This window comes from Bos javanicus, chromosome 14 (assembly GCF_032452875.1).
Source record: "Bos javanicus breed banteng chromosome 14, ARS-OSU_banteng_1.0, whole genome shotgun sequence".
In the NCBI taxonomy this organism is placed as follows: domain Eukaryota; kingdom Metazoa; phylum Chordata; class Mammalia; order Artiodactyla; family Bovidae; genus Bos; species Bos javanicus.
This window is the reverse complement of record NC_083881.1, coordinates 32,739,888-32,765,251: the sequence shown is the minus strand read 5'-3', so window position 1 is coordinate 32,765,251 and position 25,364 is coordinate 32,739,888. Positions and strand designations below refer to the sequence as shown.

The 25,364-nt window shown below is 39.5% G+C and overlaps 1 protein-coding gene across 2 annotated transcripts in view; it reads right to left on the bottom strand.

The window, feature by feature from the left end:
* The window catches only part of C14H8orf34 (chromosome 14 C8orf34 homolog), a 364,940-nt gene that overhangs the window by 134,521 nt on the left and 205,055 nt on the right, over window positions 1–25,364 (bottom strand). For both annotated transcript variants that reach the window (XM_061438931.1, XM_061438930.1), the window contains exon 8: window positions 9,600–9,735. In XM_061438931.1, the coding sequence (XP_061294915.1) occupies window positions 9,600–9,735 (136 nt within the window). The remainder of the gene's footprint in view (window positions 1–9,599; window positions 9,736–25,364) is intronic.

Genomic DNA, 25,364 nt, shown 5'->3' with positions numbered 1-25,364 from the left:
TCCTCTGACCATGGGATTTCCCAGGCAAGAATACTGGAGTGGGTTGCTGTTTCCTAACTGCTTTCAGTTTAGAAGCAACGAGAGAACTTTAGAGGGAAGGAAGGAAATATGAGCTGTGTGTGGAGAAGAAAGTATGTCTGAATGTGTCTGTAGGTTGTAGGGAAGGAACGAGTTCTTTCATGCACCTGAGGTCGGCTCACTTTGGAAGAGAGAACGTGGGTAAGATGGGAGATAATCACAGAATCTTAATGGGGAAAAGAGACAAGCCTGGTTTGGTTGGGGCTTAGGAAATAAGAGAAATAAAATACGTGAAAACAAACATATATGCATGTCCTCAGGGTGTTTCTCTCCTACCCACCTTCTACCCTTATCAGCAAAAGTCAGAAGAAGATACCACTTTTCAGGACTCCTAACTCCTAAGCTTTTTGCCATGCTGATTTATTACCAGAAGAATCTAGAGTCACACTATATGAATTCTTACATTGTAAAAGAAGAAAACTACTTAAGATGGAAATTGGATCTAGGAAAGCAAAGGGACCAGGCTGAAAGACAGACTGGGCGTTCAAAGCAAAAGGAAATTGTCCCCAAGGTAGCTGTTGATGGCAACTCAAGTGTTTGTTGGATCCAAGACTGGAATCTGTCATTAGGCTTACCAGTGACACAACATTAGTGGAAAGGAAATCATACAGGCTTTTAACCTCAAGTTAGAAAATGGAAGGTGGGAAATGGCACTGAGTATCAGAATGACTTACAGAGCCGTGTACTATAGCTGGAAGAATATTGAATTTTGATTCAGAAGTCTTGGGTTTATGTCCACCAAAGACATTTCTTGGCTGTGTGTAGAAGTTATTTAAACTTTCTTGGTCAAGTTTCAACCATCTGTGCAGTTGGTGTAAAAATTAGGAGGACTGGTTTTAAAATGAAGTAATATTTGCTAGAGTACTTAATATAATTTTAAGCTCTCTATGAATCAAATATGAACTTGAATGAATCAAATATCTTATTAATTTTATTTTGTTGGGATGGTCATGCTATCATTCTGTCTGCACTGAATCTCTTTCTCTTGATAAATGCTTCTCCTCAACTTTTCATGATTCTGGTGGAATTTCCAATCAAGGGGTGTCTCTTCCCCTAACATAGGAGTGAGCTTATGACCAAAGGTAAAGCAGGTATCTCATCAACCCTACTCTGTGCCTGATCTCTTGTAGCAAATACTTGGGGATATGCTAGCAGAGTCTTTCTAAACATTATCAAATGAACTCTGGGTGAGAAAAAGGCCCAAGCTTTAAGGATATTTATAATCCTGGAGCACCCAGGTGCCAGGGCCATTCTTACCCACATGGAGTGGTCCAACAGAAAGTTGAATCTGGAGGTAAAAATAGAGATGTTGATGGAGAGAAAGAAAGTTGAGTCTAGAGATAGTGATGGAGAGACACAAGCGGACAAAAAGGGAGGCAGAAAGAGAGGAAGAAAGAGATTCTGGTTGATACTTCTTCTCCAATCTTTCATTCACTCAAGTATTCAGTGGCTATTTCATGTGGGTCACAAGTTATTTAACGTACTGAGGATATATCCGTGATCCAAGACAGCCTTGGTTCCAGCTCCCATACAGTTAATATTTTAATGAGAATGAAGGAATGATAAACAATTTACGTAAGAAATTCAAGTTAAGCAGATTATGATAGATGGTAAGCCAAGCATGCCTGGAGAGGTAAAGAGCTATGAGGTGTGAGGTCATTTCTGATACATGTACAATGTAGCCTACTGACCCCAATGCTGATGACAGTCGCAAAGCCTTTTCTGGAAAGACATGACAAATCTTTCACTTCTCTCATACTGCTGCTAAAAGAGAATGCAAGTGAAGTGAAAGTCGCTCATTCATGTCTGACTCTGCGACCCCATGGACTATACAGTCCATGGAATTCTGCAGGCCAGAATACTGGAGTGAGTAGACTTCCCCTTCTGCAGAGGATCTTCCTAACCCAGGGACTGAACTCAGGTCTCCCACATTGCAGGTGGATTCTTTACCAGCTAAGCCACAAGGGAAGCCCGAAAGAGAATGCAAAGTTTTATTCTATTAACTATTAGTTCTGTTGCTGAGAGAGAGATTTTGACTACATATGTCTAATAGGCAACCTAAATTTAACATGCAAATATCTCTGATTCCTCATCAAGCTTCTCCCTATCTTTTTTATTTCACCAAATAGTACATTTTAGAACTTCCCTGGTGGTCCAGTGCTTTAGAATCTGCCTTGTAATGTGGGGGACACAGGTTTGACCACTGGTTGGGGAACTAAGATCCCACATGCCATGGGGCAACTAAGCCTGAGAGGGGCAACTACTGAGCTCAGGTCCCACAACTAGAGAGAAACCCACACGTCGCAACAAAAGATCCCAAGTGATGCAATTAAGATCCCAGGGGCTGCAACTAATACCCAATGTAGCCAAAGATAAAATAAATAAAACTTTTAAAAAATCACAATGGAATAATACTTTATTCTCAATAGGATGACTAATATTTGAAAGCAAAACAATGAAAAGAAAGAGTAACAAAGGTTGATGAGGATGTTGAAAATTTGGAACTCTCATACATTAATGGTGGGATTGTGAAATGGTACAACCACTTCAGAAATCAGTTTGGTAGTTCCTTAAAAGTAAATACAAAATTAACATATGACCCAATAATTGTACTCCTAGATATATACTCAAGAGAAATGACAAAACATGTTCACACTAAAACTTGCACTGAAATATTCCTAGCAGCATAGTTCTTAAGTCTAAAAAGCAGAAACAACCCAAATGCCCATCAAATGATAAAAGAACAAGAATGAAGTGCTGGTCCGTCTCCTTCAGCTGGTTCAGGCATCCTTTTCAGGGATATATTGGGTAAAGGAGGCATAGGAGATCAACAGCAACAAAAAATACTTTATTTGTTCCTGGATTTTCTAATTTGTCCTGCTGCTGCTGCTGCTAAGTCGCTTCAGTCATGTCGGACTCTGTGTGGCCCCACCAGACTCTCCCATCCCTGGGATTCTCCAGGCAAGAACAGTGGAGTGGGTTGCCATTTCCTTCTGCAATGCATGAAAGTGAAAAGTGAAAGTGAAGTCGCTCAGTCGTGTCCGACTCTTAGCGACCCCATGGACTGCAGCCTGCCACGCTCCCCCGTCCGTGGGATTTAGTTACATCTTCTTGTACATGCTGTCCTATTGTGCCTATTAGTGTGGGAAAGCCAGTCCATGGGTACCACTGAGCACCCCACTGCAAACTTAGGACTCTTCTCCCACCTTGAAATTGACAATATTGACTTTCTCAGACAATATGCTATTTCCATTCCCTAATGCTAAGATGCTTATTCTCTGGGTATGTATGTGTGCGCTCAGTCATGTCTGACTCATTGCAACCCTATAGACTGTAGCCTGTCAGGTACCTCTGGGTCCATGGGATTTCCCAGGCAAGAATACTGGAGTTTCCATTTCCTACTCCAGAGGACCTTCCCAACCCAGGGATCGAACCTGTGTCTCTTGCATCTCCTGAATTGGCAGGCGGATTCTTTACTACTTGCCACCTGGAAAGCCCATTCTGTGGGTGGATTTCCCCAAAAGGACTCTTCTATAAATCACAGATAATATGTTTAAGACCCAGAAAGTCTATAAAGGAAAAAGAGGTTACTCTGATTGAAGATCACAGGAGTCCTGACAAACTCTTTGGAGATGCCAATAAAATAATCTCAGGCATTCTGGTACGAACTGGAAAATCAGCCTACTAGTACTGACTGTGGGATTTGCAAACAATTTTTTGGCTCTCATTCAAGGCTGCTGTTACTTAGCAAAGATGACTAAAAGACCATCTTTCCCTGCCTCTCTCAGGCTATCCATTTCCTTCTAGTGTCTCTTACATCACAGTCTTAGAAAGGGTTTATAGAAGGGATGGATAGATAGAGAGAGAATATAAGTATGTAGACTGGTACTTTCACAGAGAGAGGAAATATGAGGAAAACGATGAGAAAAAGTCTCTGTAATTCAAATACTTTTATGCATTTTGTTCAAAATCAACCAAAAATTACCCATAATATTCTATTCCCTAAACCCTCATAATGTTTCCCTAGATCTTGACCTTGATGCTTGTTTTTTCTCAGTATATAACATGACTTCCCCGCATTTCAAAAGCATATTTAACTTCTTCTGAAATGTATAAAAATATTTTTATCTTGTAACACTTTTTTTCCCCAGAGTAGACTCAATGCTTGAAACTGAGCTAGCCACTCCAGTCTGCTATAACTGGAAATGGGAAATGACCACTTCCAAGTTATAGGTGGGAAACTGAGGTTTAGAGAGGGTAAGTGATTTCTCAGAGTTGTCCAGTGGAGTGGGCAAGCTGAGATTCCAACCTTCGTCTCTACTGCTCTAAAGCCCAGCTCTTTTTCACATAAGAAGAAGTAGTCTTTTAGAGTAAGTGTGGACTTCCTCGGTGGTCCAGTGGTTAAGAGTCCACCTGCCAATGCAGAAGACATGGTTCAACCCCTGGTCTGGGAAGATTCCGCATGTCACGAAGCACATAAACCTGTGCTCCAAAACTGCTAAAGCCTGTTTACCTAGAGCCTGTGCTCTACAGCAAGAGAAGCCACCACAAGGAGAAGCCCTCACACCATAACTAAAGAGTAGCCCCCCTACCCCTTGCTTGCTGCAACAAGAGAAAGTCCACACAGAGCAACAAAGACCCAATGCAACCAAAAGTTGATTAATTAATTAAACAGAGTAGGTGTGTACTTACGCAGCCCAAGGCCCTCCCTCTCTTATGAATCACAAAACCACTACTAAAAAGAGTAGAGATGGAGAGGATATTGTATCAATTTATAAACAAAAGAACTATGAAGTTAAAGTGTTTAAAACTGAGATAAAGTGGTCTCCAGTTTCTGGCTGATATGTGTTGGCCTCATTTCTTCCTTCATGCAGAATGAACCATGGAAGTCATATTTCAATCTCTCCAAGGGTATGGACTTTCCCCACACTAAAGGCCCCCAAATCAATCATGTCTGGCATAACAGAGCCATTTTACGATGCTTTATTTTTTCTAGAGAACTATCACTGTCTGACATTTTGGGTTGCACTTATTTTTTCCAAGTCTGTTTCCAGCCAGAATATAAGTTCCTAGTGATCAGCAGTGTTAATTTTTCTTTCCAGAGTTTATCCCAGTACTTGACACAGAGAGAGTCTTCCATAAATTCATTTTGGTTCAAATGAACCATTTCTGTTACTTAAAACATGCACTATATTCATCACTCAAACCAAACCTTTTAATCTAGGTGTAGGAAGTCAATTTTATGGAAATTTTTGTAACTGTAAACAATGATAGTAGTCCCTTTTGTCCTTATCCATTTTCCTTTAGGTCAGTTTGGCTCACTTTTTCCCAGTGGGAACTTACTGAAAATAAACCTTATAAAAGAGGTTGGGAGGAAAAAGGGAAAAAAAATGCATAGCAAAGTGAAACAGAATATAACATATCACTAATGATGTCAGCTTTCTTAACTAGTAAATCCTAAAATAGTTAGTTTGAAATAGCTCATATTTATAAGCAATCATTTATCTTTTCTTCAGCATCCTATCACCAGCAATCATTGGCTTTTGCTTTATCAAGTCAATATAGGAATAAACTCGTTATTGTAATGTCACGATGTACAGAAGAAATGGTGAACAATTTTTGGCACAATGATGTGAAGCAAATCAGTGAAAAATCAGCAGGCTATCTGGAAACAAATTTCTCCTAAGGTTCTCAGGCTGCGGTTTCTGCGCCAGCGTCACTGTATGTTCTCTATAATCCAATTTCTTTTTAAATGGCTTTCCGTTCCTTTTTTGTGCTCTATTGATGTTAGGCATGAATGAATGCAAACACTTGCACCATCAAAAACAAACAGCACCCTACCACCCGGAATGCCCTGGCAGGAGTCCACAAAAACAAGATTTAACTCCTCAGAATGGCAGTTGGTAGACAGAATTAATGGGTGGTCTTTCCAGAAAAATGGCTTATAAACTTCAGTGAAATAGTAATTTGCTGCCTTGGTATCAGCATTTGTTTGCTTGTTATTGATATCTTAACTGTTACCCTAAAAAGAAAATTCAGGGTATTTAATAAAGAAATTTAATTTGAAACTCACAATTCTCCAAACCACTGTTTTTTAAAACCACACGAGTTTTGCTGATAATTACAGACAATGTGCATTATTGACCTACTGACATTTTACTTTTTGGTTGATATGACTCAGTGTGACTCCAAGGCAACAAATTAAACTTATTTTGCCCATGCCATTCAAGGCTTTGCTGTACGAGTAGAATTTTCTAAAAGTCAAACCAAGACACTCAATGAATATATCAAAAAATCTAACTTGTAATGCAAAAAAAAAAAAAAAATTAGCAGTTATAAGGACACTGCTATATTATATTATACATAGAAAATTCTTTATTTACTTAAAATTGTTTTGTAATGGTTTCTTTTCCTTATGATCTGAGGGGAAAACAGACATTTTGGGTTAGAATCTCAATATATCTTGGTGATCAGACATCTTTTAACTGTGCATTTTTCTACTTGCCAGCTGATGTCATCTGTTTGTTTAAACCATACAAATTGCAGCAATGTCCACATCAGATTAAGGTCACCAAGAGCTAAGGGAATAACATTACCCTGGAATAATTTTCCAGCTTGAAAACATAAGCTTTCTTCCATCTGCACTTTTCTAACAATGTATGAAATATTTATGAAAAAAGTTATAATTTTATTTCTTGTGACCATGCTAATCAATACATTTTTTTTACATTCTTGATAGTTTAGCCACTTCATTGCACATAAAACTTTACAGAGCAACTTAACGTGGGCTGAACTCCTCTTTTTCTTTTTTTTTAAATTTTATTTTATTTTATTTTATTTTTTTAATTTTTTATTCCTTTATTTCTCATGTGTTCCCCATCCTGAACCCTCCTCCCTCCTCCCTCCCCATACCATCCCTCTGGGTCGTCCCCGTGCACCAGCCCCAAGCATCCAGCATCGTGCATTGAACCTGGACTGGCATCTCGTTTCATACATGACATTTCACATGTTTCAATGCCATTCTCCCAAATCTTCCCACCCTCTCCCTCTCCCACAGAGTCCATAAGCCTGTTCTATACATCAGTGTCTCTTTGCTGCCTCGTATACAGGGTTATCGTTACCATCTTTCTAAATTCCATATATATGCGTTAGTATACTGTATTGTGTTTTTCCTTCTGGCTTACTTCACTCTGTATAATAGGCTCAGTTTCATCCACCTCATTAGAACTGATTCAAATGTATTCTTTTTAATGGCTGAGTATCTGATCTCTTGAAAATCAGAAGTCCTACCAGTGATCGCATATACATTATATCCATCAACTGTTCCCAGAGCAATGTATTAGTTTCAGGACAGATCATGTCTTCTAATCAGGTTCTGAATAAGAAGGGCTCTGTGGCCTTTGGCTGTATGCCCTCAATTTGATAAGAGTAATAATGTTCTGGACATATCTTATGCAAACTTCCTTCTAGATACTGTGACCCCATATGTAGCTCAAAAGCAGTGCAGTATTTGAAACAGAGATTGAGGAAAATGACGATTTTAAGAGTACACTCCACCTCTTTACACTAACTTGCTCACTGATGGGTTCTTTGCAGAAGCTCTGACCATCCCTTGAATCTCAATGACTCTTGGGTGTCTTGGGGCTACAGCACTATTTCAAGAAAACAACACATCCTTTAAGCTTTTAACCTTCCAGTTCTACCTGAAAAAAAATATTCCTTGACCATGAAACTCTGAGAAACAAACAAACACAAAAACACAACCACCCTACACTGTCTTATTGTCCCCAATGATGAGCTATAGTTTTCTCCCTAGTCTGTAAGAAGCCTAAGGCAGAAAATTCCTTCATGTCAGGAAAATGAGGCTCTTTTTTCTTCAGTGCCTGAGTACTTTAATGTGGGCCTTTCTAAAAGAGTGGGGGGCGGAACTCAAAACATTTTCAACTGCTTCAGCATTTACATGGGAATTATCTCAGCGCACCGGAGAAAAAGAAGAGAAACTTCTTATTCCTTGAGAATCCTTCACTGTGATCACTTGGTTGGCTGTCTATGCATACAGGACCCTATCCAGCTCTCTCAATCAGGTCTCCTGTATTGCAGGCAGATTCTTTACCATGTGAGCCACCAGGGAAGCCCTTAGAGATTAGGAGTTCATCTTAACGCAGGTAGTTTATAATTTATAATCTAGCTTATCATTGGAAAGCTGAATGTGAATAATTTAGGGCTATGTAATGGGTTTGGTCCTTTCCCAATTCAAACCTTCAGTACTTTAGTAAAACATGTATTTTTCATGGGATTTCCTTTCCAAAAAAAACTCCTCATATCCCAATCTTCTACAAATAATATGAAGGACCAAAGACCAAGAACCAAGCACCAACCCCTCCCAGTCAACCTGTAAATGGACAAACATACTATAAAGTTCTTTTTAATTGCCAAATGACTCTTCCACACACAGGATGCCTAAATATCATCACATAAATATTTGTAGTTTTCTTCATACCCCTAATCAAAAAAATCAATCCACCCAAATATTACTTGTCTGAAGCAATGTTTCCCATGGTGTTTTCATTTTATTGTGGCATGTCTCTTAATGATGTCAAATAATATCCTCTGATTTTTCTATTTATTTTTATTCTATCTCTTTTTATTTTTCTAAGCCCATGACAACTACAATTAAACTTCCCGAGGGGTAAAGGCAAGGAAAAGCTACAAAAATCTGATTTGATTTTCCTACACTTCCCCCTGCTCCCTATTTCCAAGCCACTAATCCCCTCTCAAACTGTACAATAGAACAGCTAGACTTAAAGCAAAGGAGATAAAACTGGCCAGCCAGGGCATTGTTCTTGCTAATCTGCACCATTTACATAAGGGTTAGAAGACTTGTTTTATCATTTAAACAGGCTTAAAAGCCTCTTTGCAAATGAGATTTAGTTCCTACAAAAGAGTGAATTCTAGCTATTTGGTGAGCTTCTGCTAGACCAGCACTGGGAGCTGACTCGGCAGTTAACTTAAGCTACTTCTTTGGCCACATACACTATATGCAAAGATTGCTTCCAGCTGCCAAAACTGAAAAGCATCAAGCTGATTAAATTCTTTCCAGGAGGTGAACAAGATGAGGAACAGGTTAAGAGGCCAGTAAGGTCCGATCTTAAACTGTACCTGGGCAAACGGTCCTTTATGCAGGTGCCTTAGAAGTGGCTTTGAACTTCTAGAGTCCCTTGAATCTTCTTTTGAAAAGGAACAGAAAGGCAGACAGCAAATGAAATTCAGAGGCAGAAAGTCTTAGAATAGTCTCCAACTGTGAAGTAAAGACAATCTAAACTCTTTGATTCATTGTTGGTCTGCGTGGCATTGGGCATGAGGATAAACTGTACAACTAACTCTCTTGTTAACTCAGCACAAAAGATAACCAGGAGGAAAAGATTCTCTTAACACAGAGGAGTACACCCTTTGCATCAAAATCTTAGATTTAAAAAATCAAGATCATGTTTATACATAGATACACCTATAATCTGTTTTACCTGGCACACCTTGAACAGATGTTCAATGTGACTTTGGCCTGAGGTTCAGCAGAGTAAGTAGCTCGACCTTGGTTAAATTTGCTCCCAGAAGGTGTCAGGGTAGTTACTCCCTCCATTCTTAAATCATCAAGATCCTCTGTAACAACATAAACAATTGCAGATACAAAATTAACTCTAATGGAATTAAGATGAAAAGTCCATGTTTTCAGATACCTGCCAGTAGATTAAGAAAAATGTTATATTTCCACTTTGCAAAATCTTACTTCATTACCTTTCAAATCATTTCTAGATGTAGCTGGAGAAAATTATAAGGGAAAAGGGTGAGAGATCAATCTGTTTGGATAATGAATGGGTAGACCACATATAGAACATGGATCCACAACTTCTCCTGTAAACATCCACAGAAGTCAACAATAATCATCTCTACAGCAATTGGCCCTAAATGGTCAAGACTTGGTCAGTGACTGCCAGCTTCCAACTAGGAACAATCCACAAGCATATGCATGCTCAGTTGATCAGTTGTGTTCAGCTCTTTGCGACCCCATGTACTGTAGCCCACCAGGTTTCTCTGTTCATGGGATTTTACAAGCAAGAATCTTCCTGCATCTCCTGCATTGGCAGTTGGATTCTTTTAGCACTGAGCCACCTGGGAAGCACAAGAACAATCCAGAGAAAGACAAATATGCTCCCAAACCAATTACATCAGATCATTCACTTCTAATTTGCCTGTCTTGAGCTTCCTCATCCAACAAACTCCAATCAGAATATACCTGATGCCTTCTCTTTTTTACCCTAAATCTTTCCTTTTTATCTTCACCTGGGCAGGACAAGAATACACCTGGATAGTCACACCCGAGGTGTTCACTGAAACCTTCTATTTCATCCAGGCCCTCAATCAACATTTAAAAGGTCTACATTTCTCTTGTAATTTAGATCTAACCAAATTTGTACATGATCGACTTTATACACAGTATAAGGAACCTTGTAGAAAGGACTCGATTTACTTGCTCTGAGCCTTAGCAAAAGAGGGACATAAAGTTTCAAAAGATAGGTCATAATTTTGCGAAAACATAATCCATGACTGAAGTTATATAAGAAGGGAAATCACTCTTTTCTGATAAGGCTGTAGACAATCCAAACATCTGAACTTTCACAAAACAACTGAGAGAATTTCTAGGTTAATTGTGTTGAAAACATGACAGCATACCCATAATGAAGTTACTCACACTAGGTCTGGTGTTATCAAACTGAGATTTAATTTAATTACAGTTTAAGCTCTCCCAAAAATGGAATCCTAAACAGTCAGAGTTTCTTCATTTCCAAGGCAAACCATTCAATATCACGGTAATCCAAGTCTATGCCCCAACCAGTAACACTGAAGAAGCTGAAGTTGAACGGTGCTATGAAGACCTACAAGACCTTCTAGAATTAACACCCAAAAAAGATGTCCTTTTCATTATAGGGGACTGGAATGCAAAAGTAGGAAGTCAAGAAACACCTGGAGTAACAGGCAAATTTGGCCTTGCAGTACAGAATGAAGCAGGGCAAAGGCTAATGGAGTTCTGCCAAGAGAATGCACTGGACATAGCAAACACCCTCTTCCAACAACACAAGACTCTACACATGGACCTCACCAGATGGCCAACACCGAAGTCAGATTGATTCTATTCTTTGCAGCCAAAGATGGAGAAGCTCTATATAGTCAGCAAAAACAAGACCAGGAGCTGACTGTGGCTCAGATCATGAACTCCTTATTGCCAAATTCAGACTTAAATTGAAGAAAGTAGGGAAAACCACTAGACCATTCAGGTATGACCTAGATCAAATCCTTAACAATTATACAGTGGAAGTGAGAAACAGATTTAAGGGACTAGATCTAATAGACAGAGTGCCTCATGAACTATGGATGGAGGTTCGTGACATTGTACAGGAGACAGGGATCAAGACCATCCCCAAGAAAAAGAAATGCAAAAGGGAAAAATGGCTGTTTGAGGAGGCCTTACAAATAGCTGTGAAAATAAGAGAAGCGAAAAGCAAAAGAGAGAAGGAAAGATATACCCATTTGAATGCAGAGTTTCAAAGAATAGCAAGGAGAAAGCAGAAAGCCGTCCTCAGTGACGAGTGCAAAGAAATAGACAAAAACAATAGAATGGGAAAGACTAGAGATCTCTTCAAGAAAATTAGAGATACCAAGGAACATTTCATGCAAAGATGGGCTCAATAAAGGACAGAAATGGTATGGACCTAACAGAAGCAGAAGATATTAAAAAAAGGCGGTAAGAATACACAGAAGAACTGTACAAAAAGATCTTCACAACCCAGATAATCATGATGGTATGATCACTCACCTACAGCCAGAATCCTGGAATGTGAAGTCAAGTGGCCTTAGGAAGCATCACTACGAACAAAGCTAGTGGAGGTGATGGAATTCCAGTTGAGCTGTTTCAAATCCTAAAAGATGATGCTGTGAAAGTGCTGCACTCAATATGCCAGCAAATTTGGAAAACTCAGTAGTGCCTACAGGACTGGAAAAGGTCAGTTTTCATTCCAATCCCTAAGAAAGGCAATGCCAAAGAATGCTCAAACTACCACACAATTGCACTCATCTCACATGCTAGCAAAGTAATGCTCAAAATTCTTCAAGCCAGCTTCAACAATACGTGAACCGTGAACTCCCAGATGTTCAAGCTGGTTTTGGAAAAGGCAGAGGAACAAGATATCAAATTGCCAACATTCTCTGTATCATCAAAATAGTAAGAGTCCCAGAAAAACATCTATTTCTGCTTTATTGACTATGCCAAAGCCTTTGACTGTGTGGATCACAATAAACTGTGGACAATCCTGAAAGAGATGGGAATACCAGACCACCTGATCTGCCTCTTGAGAAATCTGTATGGAGGTCAGGAAGCAACAGTTAGAACTGGATACGGAACAACAGACTGGTTCCAAATAGGAAAAGGAGTACTTCAAGGCTGTATATTGTCACCTTGCTTATTTAACTTATATGCAGAGTCATCATGAGAAATGCTGGGCTGGATGAAGCACAAGCAGGAATCAAGAATGCTGGGAGAAATATCAATAACCTCAGATATGCAGATGACACTACCCTTATGGCAGAAAGTGAAGAAGAATTAAAGAGCCTCTTGATGAAAGTGAAAGAGGAGAGTGAAAAGGTTGGCTTAAAGCTCAACATTCAGAAAACAAAGATCATGGCTCCGGTCCCGTCACTTCATGGCAAATAGATGGAGAAACAGTGGAAACAGTGGCTGACTTTATTTTGGGGGGCTCCAAAATCACTGCAGATGGTGACTGCAGCCATGAAATTAAAAGACGCTTCCTCCTTGGAAGGTAAGTTATGAACAACCTAGATAGCATATTCAACCAGTCCAACCAGTCCATCCTAAAGGAAATCAGTCCTGAATGTTCATTGGAAGGACTGATGTTGAAGCTGAAACTCCAATACTCTGGCCATGTCATGCAAAGAGCTGACTCATTAGAAAAGACCCTGATGCTGGGAAAGATTGAAGGCAAGAGGAGAAGGGGACGACAGAGGATGAGATGGCTGGATGGCATCACCAACTCAATGGACATGATCTGAGTAAACTCCAGGATTTGGTGATGGACAGGGCGGCTTGGCGTGCTGCAGTTCATGGGGTCACGAAGAGTTGGATATGACTGAATGACTGAAGTGAACTGAACTGAAACAGTCAGGAATCACCTGGTCAGCACCAGTGAGTTAATGTCTGAGAGACCTCTGCTGTCCCCTAAAGGAAACTGCCTTCACCACAACATATCTGCTTTTTGCTAGTATAGCTTCCTCTATCCACTTCCTTCTGTCCATAAAAGTCTTTCATTAACAACCGAATATTGCAAACAAGTGTCAAATGGCTCAGTCAGTCATAAAGGCATAGTCCCCTCGTTGTAGGGCAATAAGCACTGCTTCAAAACTCAGTGCTTCTGCTAAACTAGTCATAAGTGCCACTCTTCTTCTCATGGTTCCTCATGTGGCACAGATTTTACTACTGCCTGAGAACACACAACATTTTTTAGTTAGGCGATCAGCCCCTGATGAGATTCTGTTAGTTTTTTCCCCTTCAAGCTACTATTCATCATTGAGACACTGTGCCTGTCCACCTTCTTGTCCCTACCAAGGGAAGGGAAACTTCACATTTTCTTAGCTCACTTAGGAACTTGTTATACCTCATTCAGTGTTTTTAAAACTCTGACCTAATATTATTTGTTGACAAATCATATCTCAAAACTTGAACCTGGAGTAGAACATGCTAACACCCACTGAAGCTTGCCTTTATAATACAGTCCTCCACCTGAGGGAAAAATCAGCCCCAAGGGCAAAACCATAGCACTTCCTTGACCTTGTCAACTGGTCAAAGACCACAGTGGTGGCTCAGATGGTAAAGAATCCGCCTGCAATGCAAGAGATCCAGGTTCAATCCCTAGGTCAGGAAGATCCCTTGGAGAAGGGAATGGCTACCCACTCCAGTTTTCTTGCCTGGAGAATTCCACAGACAAATGAGCCTGGCAGATTGCAAAGAGCTGGACATGACTGAGGGACTAACACAGATACATATTGGGCATGATTTAAAAACAAACAAACCAAAAAACTATTACTTTGGGTTGCTTTGGAAGCCAAGAGTCAGTTCTGCTGGAACCTCCATCAAAAATGGACAACATATTTAACATACTTTTAGGTGGACTCCTAGTTCATACTGAGGTAGCTGCTGTAAAAGTTGAGGCTTATGAAAAAAGAAATGACATGGAAGCTAAAAGAAATACTCCAGCAGATCATTTTGCTATATAAGCAGTCTTTTCTCCTTTTTCTCATCTTAAAACTAATTATTAATTAATTTATTTGGCTGCACTGGGTCTCAGTTGTGGCATGAGGGATCCTTTTTTTTTTTTTTTTGTGGCTTCTGAACTCTTAGTTGCGGTATGTGCGCTCTAGGTACCTGAATCAGAGATTGAACCTGAGTCCCCCGCATTGGGACTGCAGAGTCTTAGCCATTGGACCACCGAGGAAGTCCCAAACAAGTAGCCTTAACCAAGGTTTGGATCCTATTAAAACTCTTAAAGGGTGAATTCTTAAAGAAATTCAAAGTAACCATTATAAAATATCAATATTTAGCCTCTGAACTTCACTCAGATCATCTCTGGTCCTCCCAACGCAGATAGCTGGAGGCACTAGGTGGTTTCAAGTGGACATTTGCTAAATTTCTCCATGAAACAACTCATCATGGTACAGACAAGCTGGTTACTATCATAAATCAACATGGCTGGGGAAACTTTTAAAAGATGGCTAAGGTAATTTTTTAAGTCATGTGGATTTGTCAACAGCATAATTCTAGAAAAAACTGTAAATGTGGGAAATGGTCAAGGACCAAAGCTTCAAAGCCCTTGAATACATGTATACCTGTGGTGGATTCATTTTGATATTTGGCAAAACTAATACAATTATGTAAAGTTTAAAAATAAAATAAAATTATAAAAAAAAAAAACTCAACATTCAGAAAACTAAAAAAAAAAAAAAACCTCATAATGTTTGTACCTTCTACTTTCCATGAGATCTGAATACACTTTAGTTATTAAATGTCTATATAATTTCAGGATGAGTTTAAACATCTCTTTGCCAAAAAGCTATAATCTTTACAGTTGCTAAAGAGCTGGTCTATTTTGTATTTCTAATATTGTGAATATAAACTTTTATATCAAGTGATGATTGTGAGAGCTGGACTGTAAAGAAGGCAGAGAGCCAAATAATTGATGCGTTAGAACTATGGTGCTGGATAAGACTCCAGAAATTCCCTTGGACAGCAAGGAGATCAAACCAGTCAACCTTAAGGGAAATCAACCCTGAATACTTGTTGGAAGGACTGATGCTGAAGTTGAAGCTCTGTATTTTGGTCATCTGATGTGAACAGCTGACTCACTGAAAAATTCCCTAATGTGCTGGGTAAGACTGATGGCAGAAGGAGAAGAGGGCATCAGTGGATGAGAGGGCTGGATGGCATCACCTATGCAATGAACATGAACTTGGGCAAACTCTGGGAGATGGTGAGGGAAAGACAGGCAGGCATGCTACAGTTCATGAGGTTGCAAAGAGTCGGGCATGACTGGGTGACTGAACAACAGCAACAATCAAGTGACCAAGGTATACACTTCACAAGAAATATTACTTAAACAGAAAAACCTCTATAAGGTATTAACCTTTACTCAGAAACCATACTGCGCTTATCATCTACAAACTTCTGAATGGTGAAAAGAACCAATGACATCTGGAAATAAAATTAACAAATTTTCAGAAACCCTTGAGCTCCCTTGGTCAAAGAAACTCCCACCCACCCTTAGGCCAATATGGTTCACTCCCTAGAGTGTTCAGTCATGTCATGCCCTACTCTTTGTGACCCCATGGACTGTAGCCTGCTAGGCTCCTCTGTCCATGGGATTTTCCAGGCAAGAATACTGGAGTGGCGTGCCACTTCCTACTCCAGGAGATCTTCCTGATTCAGGGATTGAGTCTGAGTCTCTTGCATCTCCTACATTGGCAGGCAGATTCTTTACCACTAGGGCCAGCTGGGAAGCTCCCACCCACTCTGGACACATGGTTTATTTCCCTGTGAACTGGTAACTGGAAGGCCCAAGGGTTTCAGTATCTTACCTATGATACTTTGCCCTGATGCATGTAGACATTGCAAAGTGTTGCAAGAGACTAATGTACTAAGCCCAGTTCTATCACAAACAGGTTAAAGTTGCATTTAAACAACCTCTTCATGACATTCAACTATAAGATTTCATCTGTCAGAGAGACATCAGAGAAAAGTTGCTCTTGAACCTCACTGGAAGGGATTCTATCAAATACTGTTAACAACAAATACGGAAGTTAAGCTCCCCTGAAGCAAATTCCTGGGCTCACATTTTATGACTAAAGAAACAATTTAGAACCAAAAATTTGAAGCCTTCTCTAATAGGGAACCTCAAAATGAAGATTCTCAGAGATTCTCCTGAAACAGCTGATTTTCAAAGTATATAGACCAATGACCCAAAGCTCTCAGAATGACCTGATGACCTCAGATCATGGACAGCTTCTGCACAAGATATTGCATCAAAACCTTTGTTTAATTACTATTTTGTTTTCCATCTGCTTACCTAAAATCAATCTTCTTGTAATTTCTATAAATTCCTGGTCATCACTCACCCTTAATGGCCCTTCTTCTTTTATTCCCTTCATACTAAAATTGTTAGAGCATAATTCTTATACCAATCTCAGATTTCCTGAACAGCAGCCTTCAAACTTACTGATTGCTGGATATGCTATTCCTCACCAGATGCCTGTGATACAAACCAGGGATAATTCCAGTCTCAACAAATGAGATAAAAGAGAATTACAGTCAATGGCATTTCACTTGAACCTATGTGGACAAATGGCCCAAAACAAATCAGCTCATGACTGTTTATGTTGCTCTCTTATAGAAAGAGAACAAATTATCACAGTCTAGTGGGTAGAGCTCAGGTAATCCTAAATTTGAATTTAGAATTTCCTAAAAGCACAAGCCTTGGAAGAAAAGTTACGACCAACCTAGACAGCATATTAAAAAGCAGAGACATTACTTTGCCAACAAAGGTCCATCTAGTCAAGGCTATAGTTTTTCCAGCAGTCATGTATGGATGTGAGAGTCAGACTATAAAGAAAGCTGAGCACCGAAGAATTAATGCTTTTGAACTGTGGTGTTGGAGAAGACTCTTGAGAGTCTCTTGGACTGCAAGGAGATCCAACTAGTCCATCCTAAAGATCAGTCCTGAATATTCATTGGAAGGACTGATGCTGAAGCTGAAACTGCAATACTTTGGCCACCTGATACAAAGAACTGACTCATTAGAAAAGACCCTGATGCTGGGAAAGATTGAAGGCGGGAGGAGAAGAGGACGACAGAGGATGAGATGGTTGGATGGCATCACCGACTCAATGGACACGAGTTTGAGTAAACTCCAGGAGTTGGTGATGGACAGAGAGGCCTGGCGTGCTGCAGTTTATGGGGTTGCAAAGAGTCGGACACAACTGAGCGACTGAACTGAACTGAAAAGGCCGAGGCAATTACTTACTGTGTGGAATAGACTAATGGAGATACAAATGTGTAAAGGAGCTAATGCAAGGTCTTGGTTTCAATTTTATGCCAGGAATAACTTCTTTTTTCCTGGATAGCCATGTTTTCCTATCAGATACTGCTTCCTCTGTAACCAGGAAGGCTAGTTTTACTTGTCTCAAACCAGTAGATCGTGCACTTTAGCAACAGTATTCCAAAACTTTTCTGTGCACAGATATTTAATTCTATAAATCATCTAACCAGGAAATTATAATTCAGATGGGAGCTCCAAAACAAAGTTCCCCTTGATTATTCAGGCACTTTACCTGGGGGAATTACTGATTCATTGTTTACACAAACAATCAAAGCAGTGCTTCCAAAAACAGGGATCACATAAACAAAAGGTTATATGACACAGATCATTTTAATTCCGGCGGACGTTATAAATAGCTCAGTCAGTAAAGAATATGCCTGCAATTTGGGAGACCCAGGTTTGCTTCCTGGGTCAGGAAGATTCTCTGGAGAAGAGAATGGCAATCCACTCCACTATTCTTGCCTGGAGAATCCCATGGACAGAGAAGCCTGGTGGGCTACAGACCATGGAATTGCAAAGAGTCAGACTCAACTGAGCAGTTAACACACACACACACACACTCTACATGGATTATAGATCAGTCTCAATTCCTTGGCAAGAGGCAAGAATAGAGACGGACAATCTCTGTCACCGAATTCTATCCAGAGTCCGAGATGCTTTTATGCAGCCACTCTCTCATGAGATGCTCACCGTGATAATACAACATTGAAAAGATTGACTATGGAAACAAGGGAACATCATGAAGCAGTAAAGACTTGGATCTTGAGTCTTGGCTTTTGGCCAACTTCTTGCAAGGGAGAGAATGACTAAAAGAGGGGACTGAGAGAATGAACACAGAAAAAGACAATGAAAGATCATATACGACCTCAGAACACTGACCCACCACCCCTGGTGGAAACAATCAGTGAAGCCAAATCACAAGCTCTGAAGCAGTTGGCCTCAAACATTCAGGACTTGGTTAATAGAGGCCAGATTACAGCTTTTTGCCCAACTGAGAACCAAGCAGAGAAAACCAAATATGCTCCCCAAGCTAAATGCATGTTTCCATAAATGGCAACCTTTAAATATCTAAAGGTTTGTCCTTCAGAAGAGATATTAGAGTTCCCAAAGTCAGTATATGGAGGAGAGACTTTAGCCAACTAGAAATTTCTTTGAAGCAACCAGTAATTCCTTTTTTCATCAAGGAATCTTACAATTCTTAAGGTAACAGTAATAAAGAAAGATTATGTGAAAATAACCTGATGAGAATTTTTTTAAAATACTTGTTTTATTTTGATACTCTGAAATCAAACTATGTAGTGACTGTTAATGTCTAGTTAAGAAATTAGATAACTAATAATGTAATGTGATCAGCTCTATCTCAGAAAAAAAAATAAATGTTTTATATTTATATTTATGGAAAACACATGAAAAATCAACTAACTGAAGATAAAAACAAATCCACAAAACTGCCAGTAATTATCCATCAGCACTTGGCATTATTTCATTTTAATCATGTAGATTAGCTTCAGCTTTCTAACTGAAAGCTGAAAGATAAAGGAATTATTAGGAAGTTGAATAATCAGGTGAGTAAAAGTATACAAGCCAGACCAGGTGGTAAAGGAGTCTTCAGAGGGGTATAAGAACATGAAAAAGCAGAAATTTGAAGGGACATCGTCCTTTAGGGAAAGTTATGCAGCCATATGACCATAACCTGAGATGCACAGGGACAGGAGAAGGTAATACTGAAAAAGAGGTCAGTCTCAGATGATGAAACGAGACAGATTCATCAAATCTATGTTTTATAGAGATAATTGTGGCTGTATTTCCTGAAACAAACAATTTCCTAAATTTATAAAATTGCTTTCCTGATAACTCAAGATAGGAATTAAGTCTTTCTTCTTTACTATAAGCTCACTTTCTTAAAAGTGTGTCTAGTACAGGGTGAGCATTCACTGATATTTACTACTAGACTTTTTTTCTTTTTTCTGCAAATGACAGTCCTGAGCACCCCTGAGACATCACTCAAAGCACCAGTCTCAAGAGAAGATTTTTGTATAATTCGACAAACTTGGTTAATTGACTATTTGACAAATTGATCCTTATGTGGAATTGGCTTTTGGAAAATTGGATTTTGAAGGAATACATCTGTTGCACTTGCCCACAGCCATGTGGCAAAGTGAAAACTGGAAATAAGGAGACGAGGCAGGAAGACGCCTACATCCTTCATGGTGTGTGTATTAGCTGCTGAGGGCCCGGGGCAAAGAAGTAGCAAGAGAGAGAAATGTATCACAAGGTAATTTCAGAGAAAGATTTGACAGATTGTAGTGAATGATTACACATCCTTGCAGGTTTCTCCATATTACCACTTTTAGGGAATATAGGAAGAGATCGTATCTTTGGTTTCACACTTGCTGAGATGGAGTTATCGTCAAGACATCTGTATGGATGTTTGGTAGGCAGTTAGAAGGGCAAGTCTGGAGCTATGGAGTGTGGAAAGAAGCTACAGACCATATGGCTGAGAAACTTGATAGAATTATCAACACAGCAAGTTGAAATCAAGCAGTGATACTTCTTATGTCTAACTTTCCTTACAAGTGAAATGTGTGCATGATATCAACGTTAGATTTTAAAAGAAGGTAAAAGGAGAAGGCGGTGGCAGAGGATGAGATGGTTAGATAACATCACCAACTCAATGGACATGAATTTGAGCAAATTCTGGGAGAGAGTGGAGGACAGGGGAGCCTGACGTGCTGCAGTCCATGGGATCACAGAGTCTGATACGACTTAGCGGCAGAACAACAACCATACTTATTGTTTTTCACGTTAGAAAGCTCAAAAGCAGTCATTTGTTTTTAAAGATAGCCAGGTGGTGCTAGTGGTAAAGAACCCGCCTGCCAATGCAGGTTCGATCCCAAGTGATAGCTCCCTAGGTCGGGAAGATTACCTGCAAGAGGGCATGGCAACCCAGTCCCGTATTCTTGCTTTGAGAATCTCATGGACAGAGGAGCCTGGAGCGCCACAGTTTACAGAGTTGAAAAGAGTCGGACACGACTGAAGAGACTTAGCACTCACACATAACTTTCCATGCATCTTTTGAATCACAGGGTGACTATCGAGAAAAATGAACTAATTTATGACTAAAGACACGCACACTTTATCTTCTTGCAATCCAAATAACCAAGAATTAATCAAGCAAAGAATTGTTTTCATTTAATTTAAGGAAGTAACAGCTGCCTAGATGAAATAATCCTAGGACTTTCATTTCATTCACATGTAATCCATGAAATAATTTACAGCTGCTTGAACTAGACAATGTGGGATATGAGTGAATTTTCACATCTGTTTCTAGGAACTTTAGAACAAAAATTAAAAACTCTCCAAACATAAGTCTCTTCACAGTGATTCAGTGATGGGATACACAAGAATTATATGGCAGTTTCCCCTGGTATGTTGATTTACATCGATAGAGTTGATTTGGTCAAATATTTCAAACAGATGTTATATATTCTGAGTGAATTATTAAAAATAAAACAAATGTTAAGAAAACATATAAGAAATTAGACATGTTTTAATGAAATATTTACGAATACTTTTTTTGTTATAGTATAGACGGCTACACTATTTCCTTAAAAGGAAAGAAAGAATTAAGAGCAAAACATAATTCACTTTTCTGGGACAAATTCTGGTTGAAAAGTGGAAGAAGGATGTTGAGGCCATGCTTCTACTGGTTCCGTGTTTCTACATGCATGTTCCAGTATGAGTTCAGTATTCTTTCTCAGGATATCGGAGCAGTACAGCTTACCCAAATTCATAATTAATAAGAACAAAATGGCAGATATAAGAAATTATATGCTGGAACTTTTATTAGAATAATCTAAGTTTAAAAGGGGGCTTCCCAGGTGGCTCAGTAGTAAAGAACCTGCCTGCTAAATGTAGGAGATGTGGGTTTGATCCCTGGGTGGGGAGGATCCCTGGGTGGGGAAGATTCCCCTGGAGGAGGAAATGGCAACCCACTCCAGTATTCTTGCCTGGGAAATTCCATGGACAGAGGAGCCTGGCAGGCTACATGCCATGCGATCGCAAAGAGTTGGACATAACTGAGCGACTGAGAATGCACACAACTTTAAAAATAATTATGTTAGTATCTCATTAAAAAAATGTCATAGAATTTAAAAGGTGTAATGAATTTTCCCATTTTAATAAAAGAGTAAGTTACAGAATGTTTATTTTACTTGATTACATGAGATCAATAAACAAAGTGACTTGGCCAGGGTTAAGTTAGTGAAAATGTTGGTGTAAATTCAAAATTACATATCTTTTTTATCTTCTATTGTTAACTGAAAAGTGCAAGAAACTTCCTGAGATATTTTTTGTTAACTATCAGTTCCTGTTTAATTTCTTTGACCATCAACAGCCAAATACACAATAACCACAAACATTTGTAAAAATTTCTGGGCTGAAACTTGTTCACTTAGATTGCAAATGAATCACAAGACTTGTGTTAATTGAACCTATCATTACATAAATTGTGAAAGCTTCTCTGTTAGTCAGAAAAATTAAGACATCTGGGAGTGGTTTTCTCCTTTTAGTCTGGAAGAAAATCCTAGTGTTTCTAACAGATTTAAACCCAAATGCTATTCAAAGTCTGATTTGTGCATCAGAGTACATCTATATTTTCCTCGGTTTTCACCTGTCACAAATTCAAGATATTATATTGTATTCACACACACACAAAAAAAAAAACAAAAACAAAAACCCTGACTTTTTCCTGAAATTTCTGTCACCCTCTAAAGGGCAATGGCACCCCACTCCAGTACTCTTGCCTGGAAAATCCCATGGATGGAGGAGCCTGGTAGGCTGCAGTCCATGGGGACGCCAAGAGTTGGACACGACTGAGCAACTTCACTTTCACTTTTCACTTTCATGGATTGGAGACGGAAATGGCAACCCACTCCAGTGTTCTTGCCTGGAGAATCCCAGGGACGGGGGAGCCTGGTGGGCTGCCGTCTATGGGGTTGCACAGAGTTGGACACGACTGAAGCGACTTAGCAGCAGCAGCAGGAGCAGCAGCAAAGGGTTGGCAGATAGAGGTTGCAAACAAGTCTCTTTATTTTAAAAATGACTGAAATTCCAGGCATGTGGACTAATGTCAGGCAGGGTTAGATAAGCGGACTGGTCTGGTATGCCTGAAAGCTTGGTCACGGCTCTAAGAGAAGTAAGGACACCTTGTGATCAACACAGAAATATAGACACAGTGTCTGAGGAGGACCATCAACAATCAGATTTGAAGGGTAGGGGGTGGTGCTAGTGGTAAAGAATCTGCCTGCCAATGCAGGAGATGCAAGAGAAGTAGGTTCAATCCCTGTGTCGGGAAGATCCTCTGGAGGAGGAAATGGCAACCTACTCCAGTATTTTTGCCGGGAGAATCCCATGCCAGAGGAGCCTAGCAGGTTATAGTCCGTGAAGCCGCAAAGAGTCAGACATGACTGAGCACACACACATTCACGCATGCCGGGGGAGGCCTTTAACAGATCAGCAGAGCTAACTAGAGATGTTCACGAATAGAACTGGAAATAGAAATGAGTCAGGGACTTCCCTGGTGGTCCAGTGGTTAGGACTCTGTTTCCACTACAGGGGGTGTGGGTTATATCCCTGGGGAACTAACATCCCGCATGCTGCTCAGTGCAGCCAAAAAATTAAAAATAAATTTTTAATAAAATAAAAATTAGGCCTGGAAATTAAAAATGACAGTAACAGCAATATTGACTAAAAAATAAATGAGGCAACTCAAGCACACTGTTAACAGTATAGACATGGGCAAAGCAAGGAAGGCTGGTTAATCTAAAAGGCTGGGATTAGATAAATTATTAATTTTTGTAGGATGATGGGTAAAATATGTAATTTTTTTTCAAATATGAAAATCATACAAAATCTTGCAGAGCTCATAATTTTAACCACCATTTAAAAGTGTATTTAATTTTAATTCCCCTGGGGTGTGTCTCTGCCTAAAGCATTCATACAATTTATCCCTCTCAATAATGAGAAAGCATTTCTCATCAAAATAGTTTAGTTACGGAATGACTACTTACCCTATTAGGTACCATTATGTTACAGTAGCATGATTTCAGCCACTGCAGGTGATACATCATGCTTAGGCTTAATACTTTGTTTCTAAACTAATTATGAACACTATTTAATATAATTTTTATGTTCCAACATAAAAAGGACCTTATGTTAAATAAATAAGGTCCTATGTTGAGAAGTTCCTATGAGCACTGTATCATTTGTTGCTTGCTAATGAACTTTGACCATAAACCTAATAATTACATGCTATACCATACCAGATAATATTTTTATTCTTGATCTAGACTACAAATATTAATTCATTCTGATAAGTGTCCCTGCATTAATTACATAATTTGCTAACTCAAAATAAGCCCTTGAGAGAGAGTGTGGTAAATTCACATACTAACTGCTTATAGCCCTAATGCTAGCAGTTTTTTAAGTTTTAAAAAAATTAAAAAAAATATTTTTGCTATACTAGGTCTTCGCTGTGGCACACAGTCCTCTCTAGTTGTAGCCTCAGGATCTCTCGTTGTGCTTTGTGGGCCCAGTTGCCCCAAAACATATAGGACGGTAGTTCCTGGACCAGGAATGGAACCCATGTCCCCTACATTGGAAGACAATTTCTTTGCCACTGGACTACAAAGGAAGTCCTCCTAGCAGCTTCTTCATCCAGTCTCTAAGCTTATCTTTGGCTTCCCTGGTGGCTCACTGGTAAAGAATCTGCCTGCCAGTGCAGGAGATGTAGGTTTGATCTTGGGGTCTGGAAGATCCCTGGGAGAAGGAAATAGAAACCCATACCCATAATCCTGCCTGGGAAATCCCATGGACAGAGGAGCCTGGAGGGCTACAGTCCCTGGGGCCGCAAGAGAATCGGTCACAAGTTAGCAACTAAACAACAACAACAACACACTTGTCTTTAGTAAAGATAATTCTGCCTGCAGCCAGGTGACTTCATACACACAACACAAATATAAAAAACTAAACTGATATGAGGTTAGTGAATCAACTCAGAATTAGTTTACCTTTTTCTTGGATTTCAAATATAACAAGTCTCCCATCACCACCCCTCCTTTCCTCTTTCTTGTTTCTGTCTTTATTTTTGCTTAAGTCTCAAGTTTTGATAGTACCTTCCTTCACTTCCTTTACTCTTGCCTGGAGAATTCCATGGACAGAGCAGCCTGAAAGGCTACATACAGTCCAAGGGGTTGCAAAGAGTCAACACAACTGTGCAACTAACACATTTCCTTCACTAGACCCTCCATACAGTAGACTTCTTTTGCTTCAAGGGTCTTCCATTTTATTTCCTTTGTACTTAGCTACACTCTGCTGAACTTTGTGTTGTTGATAATGAGATTTTCAACTCATCATGCAATATTCTCAATGAAGCAAATTTTAACCAACTAAATGCATGTTAGAAAGTAAAAATAAAACATAAAAAAGTATTTTATTATGCTTTTATATTTGTTGGGATCCTAAATCCAATATGCGCTCAGTCACTCAATTGCGTCCGACACTTTTGTTACCCCA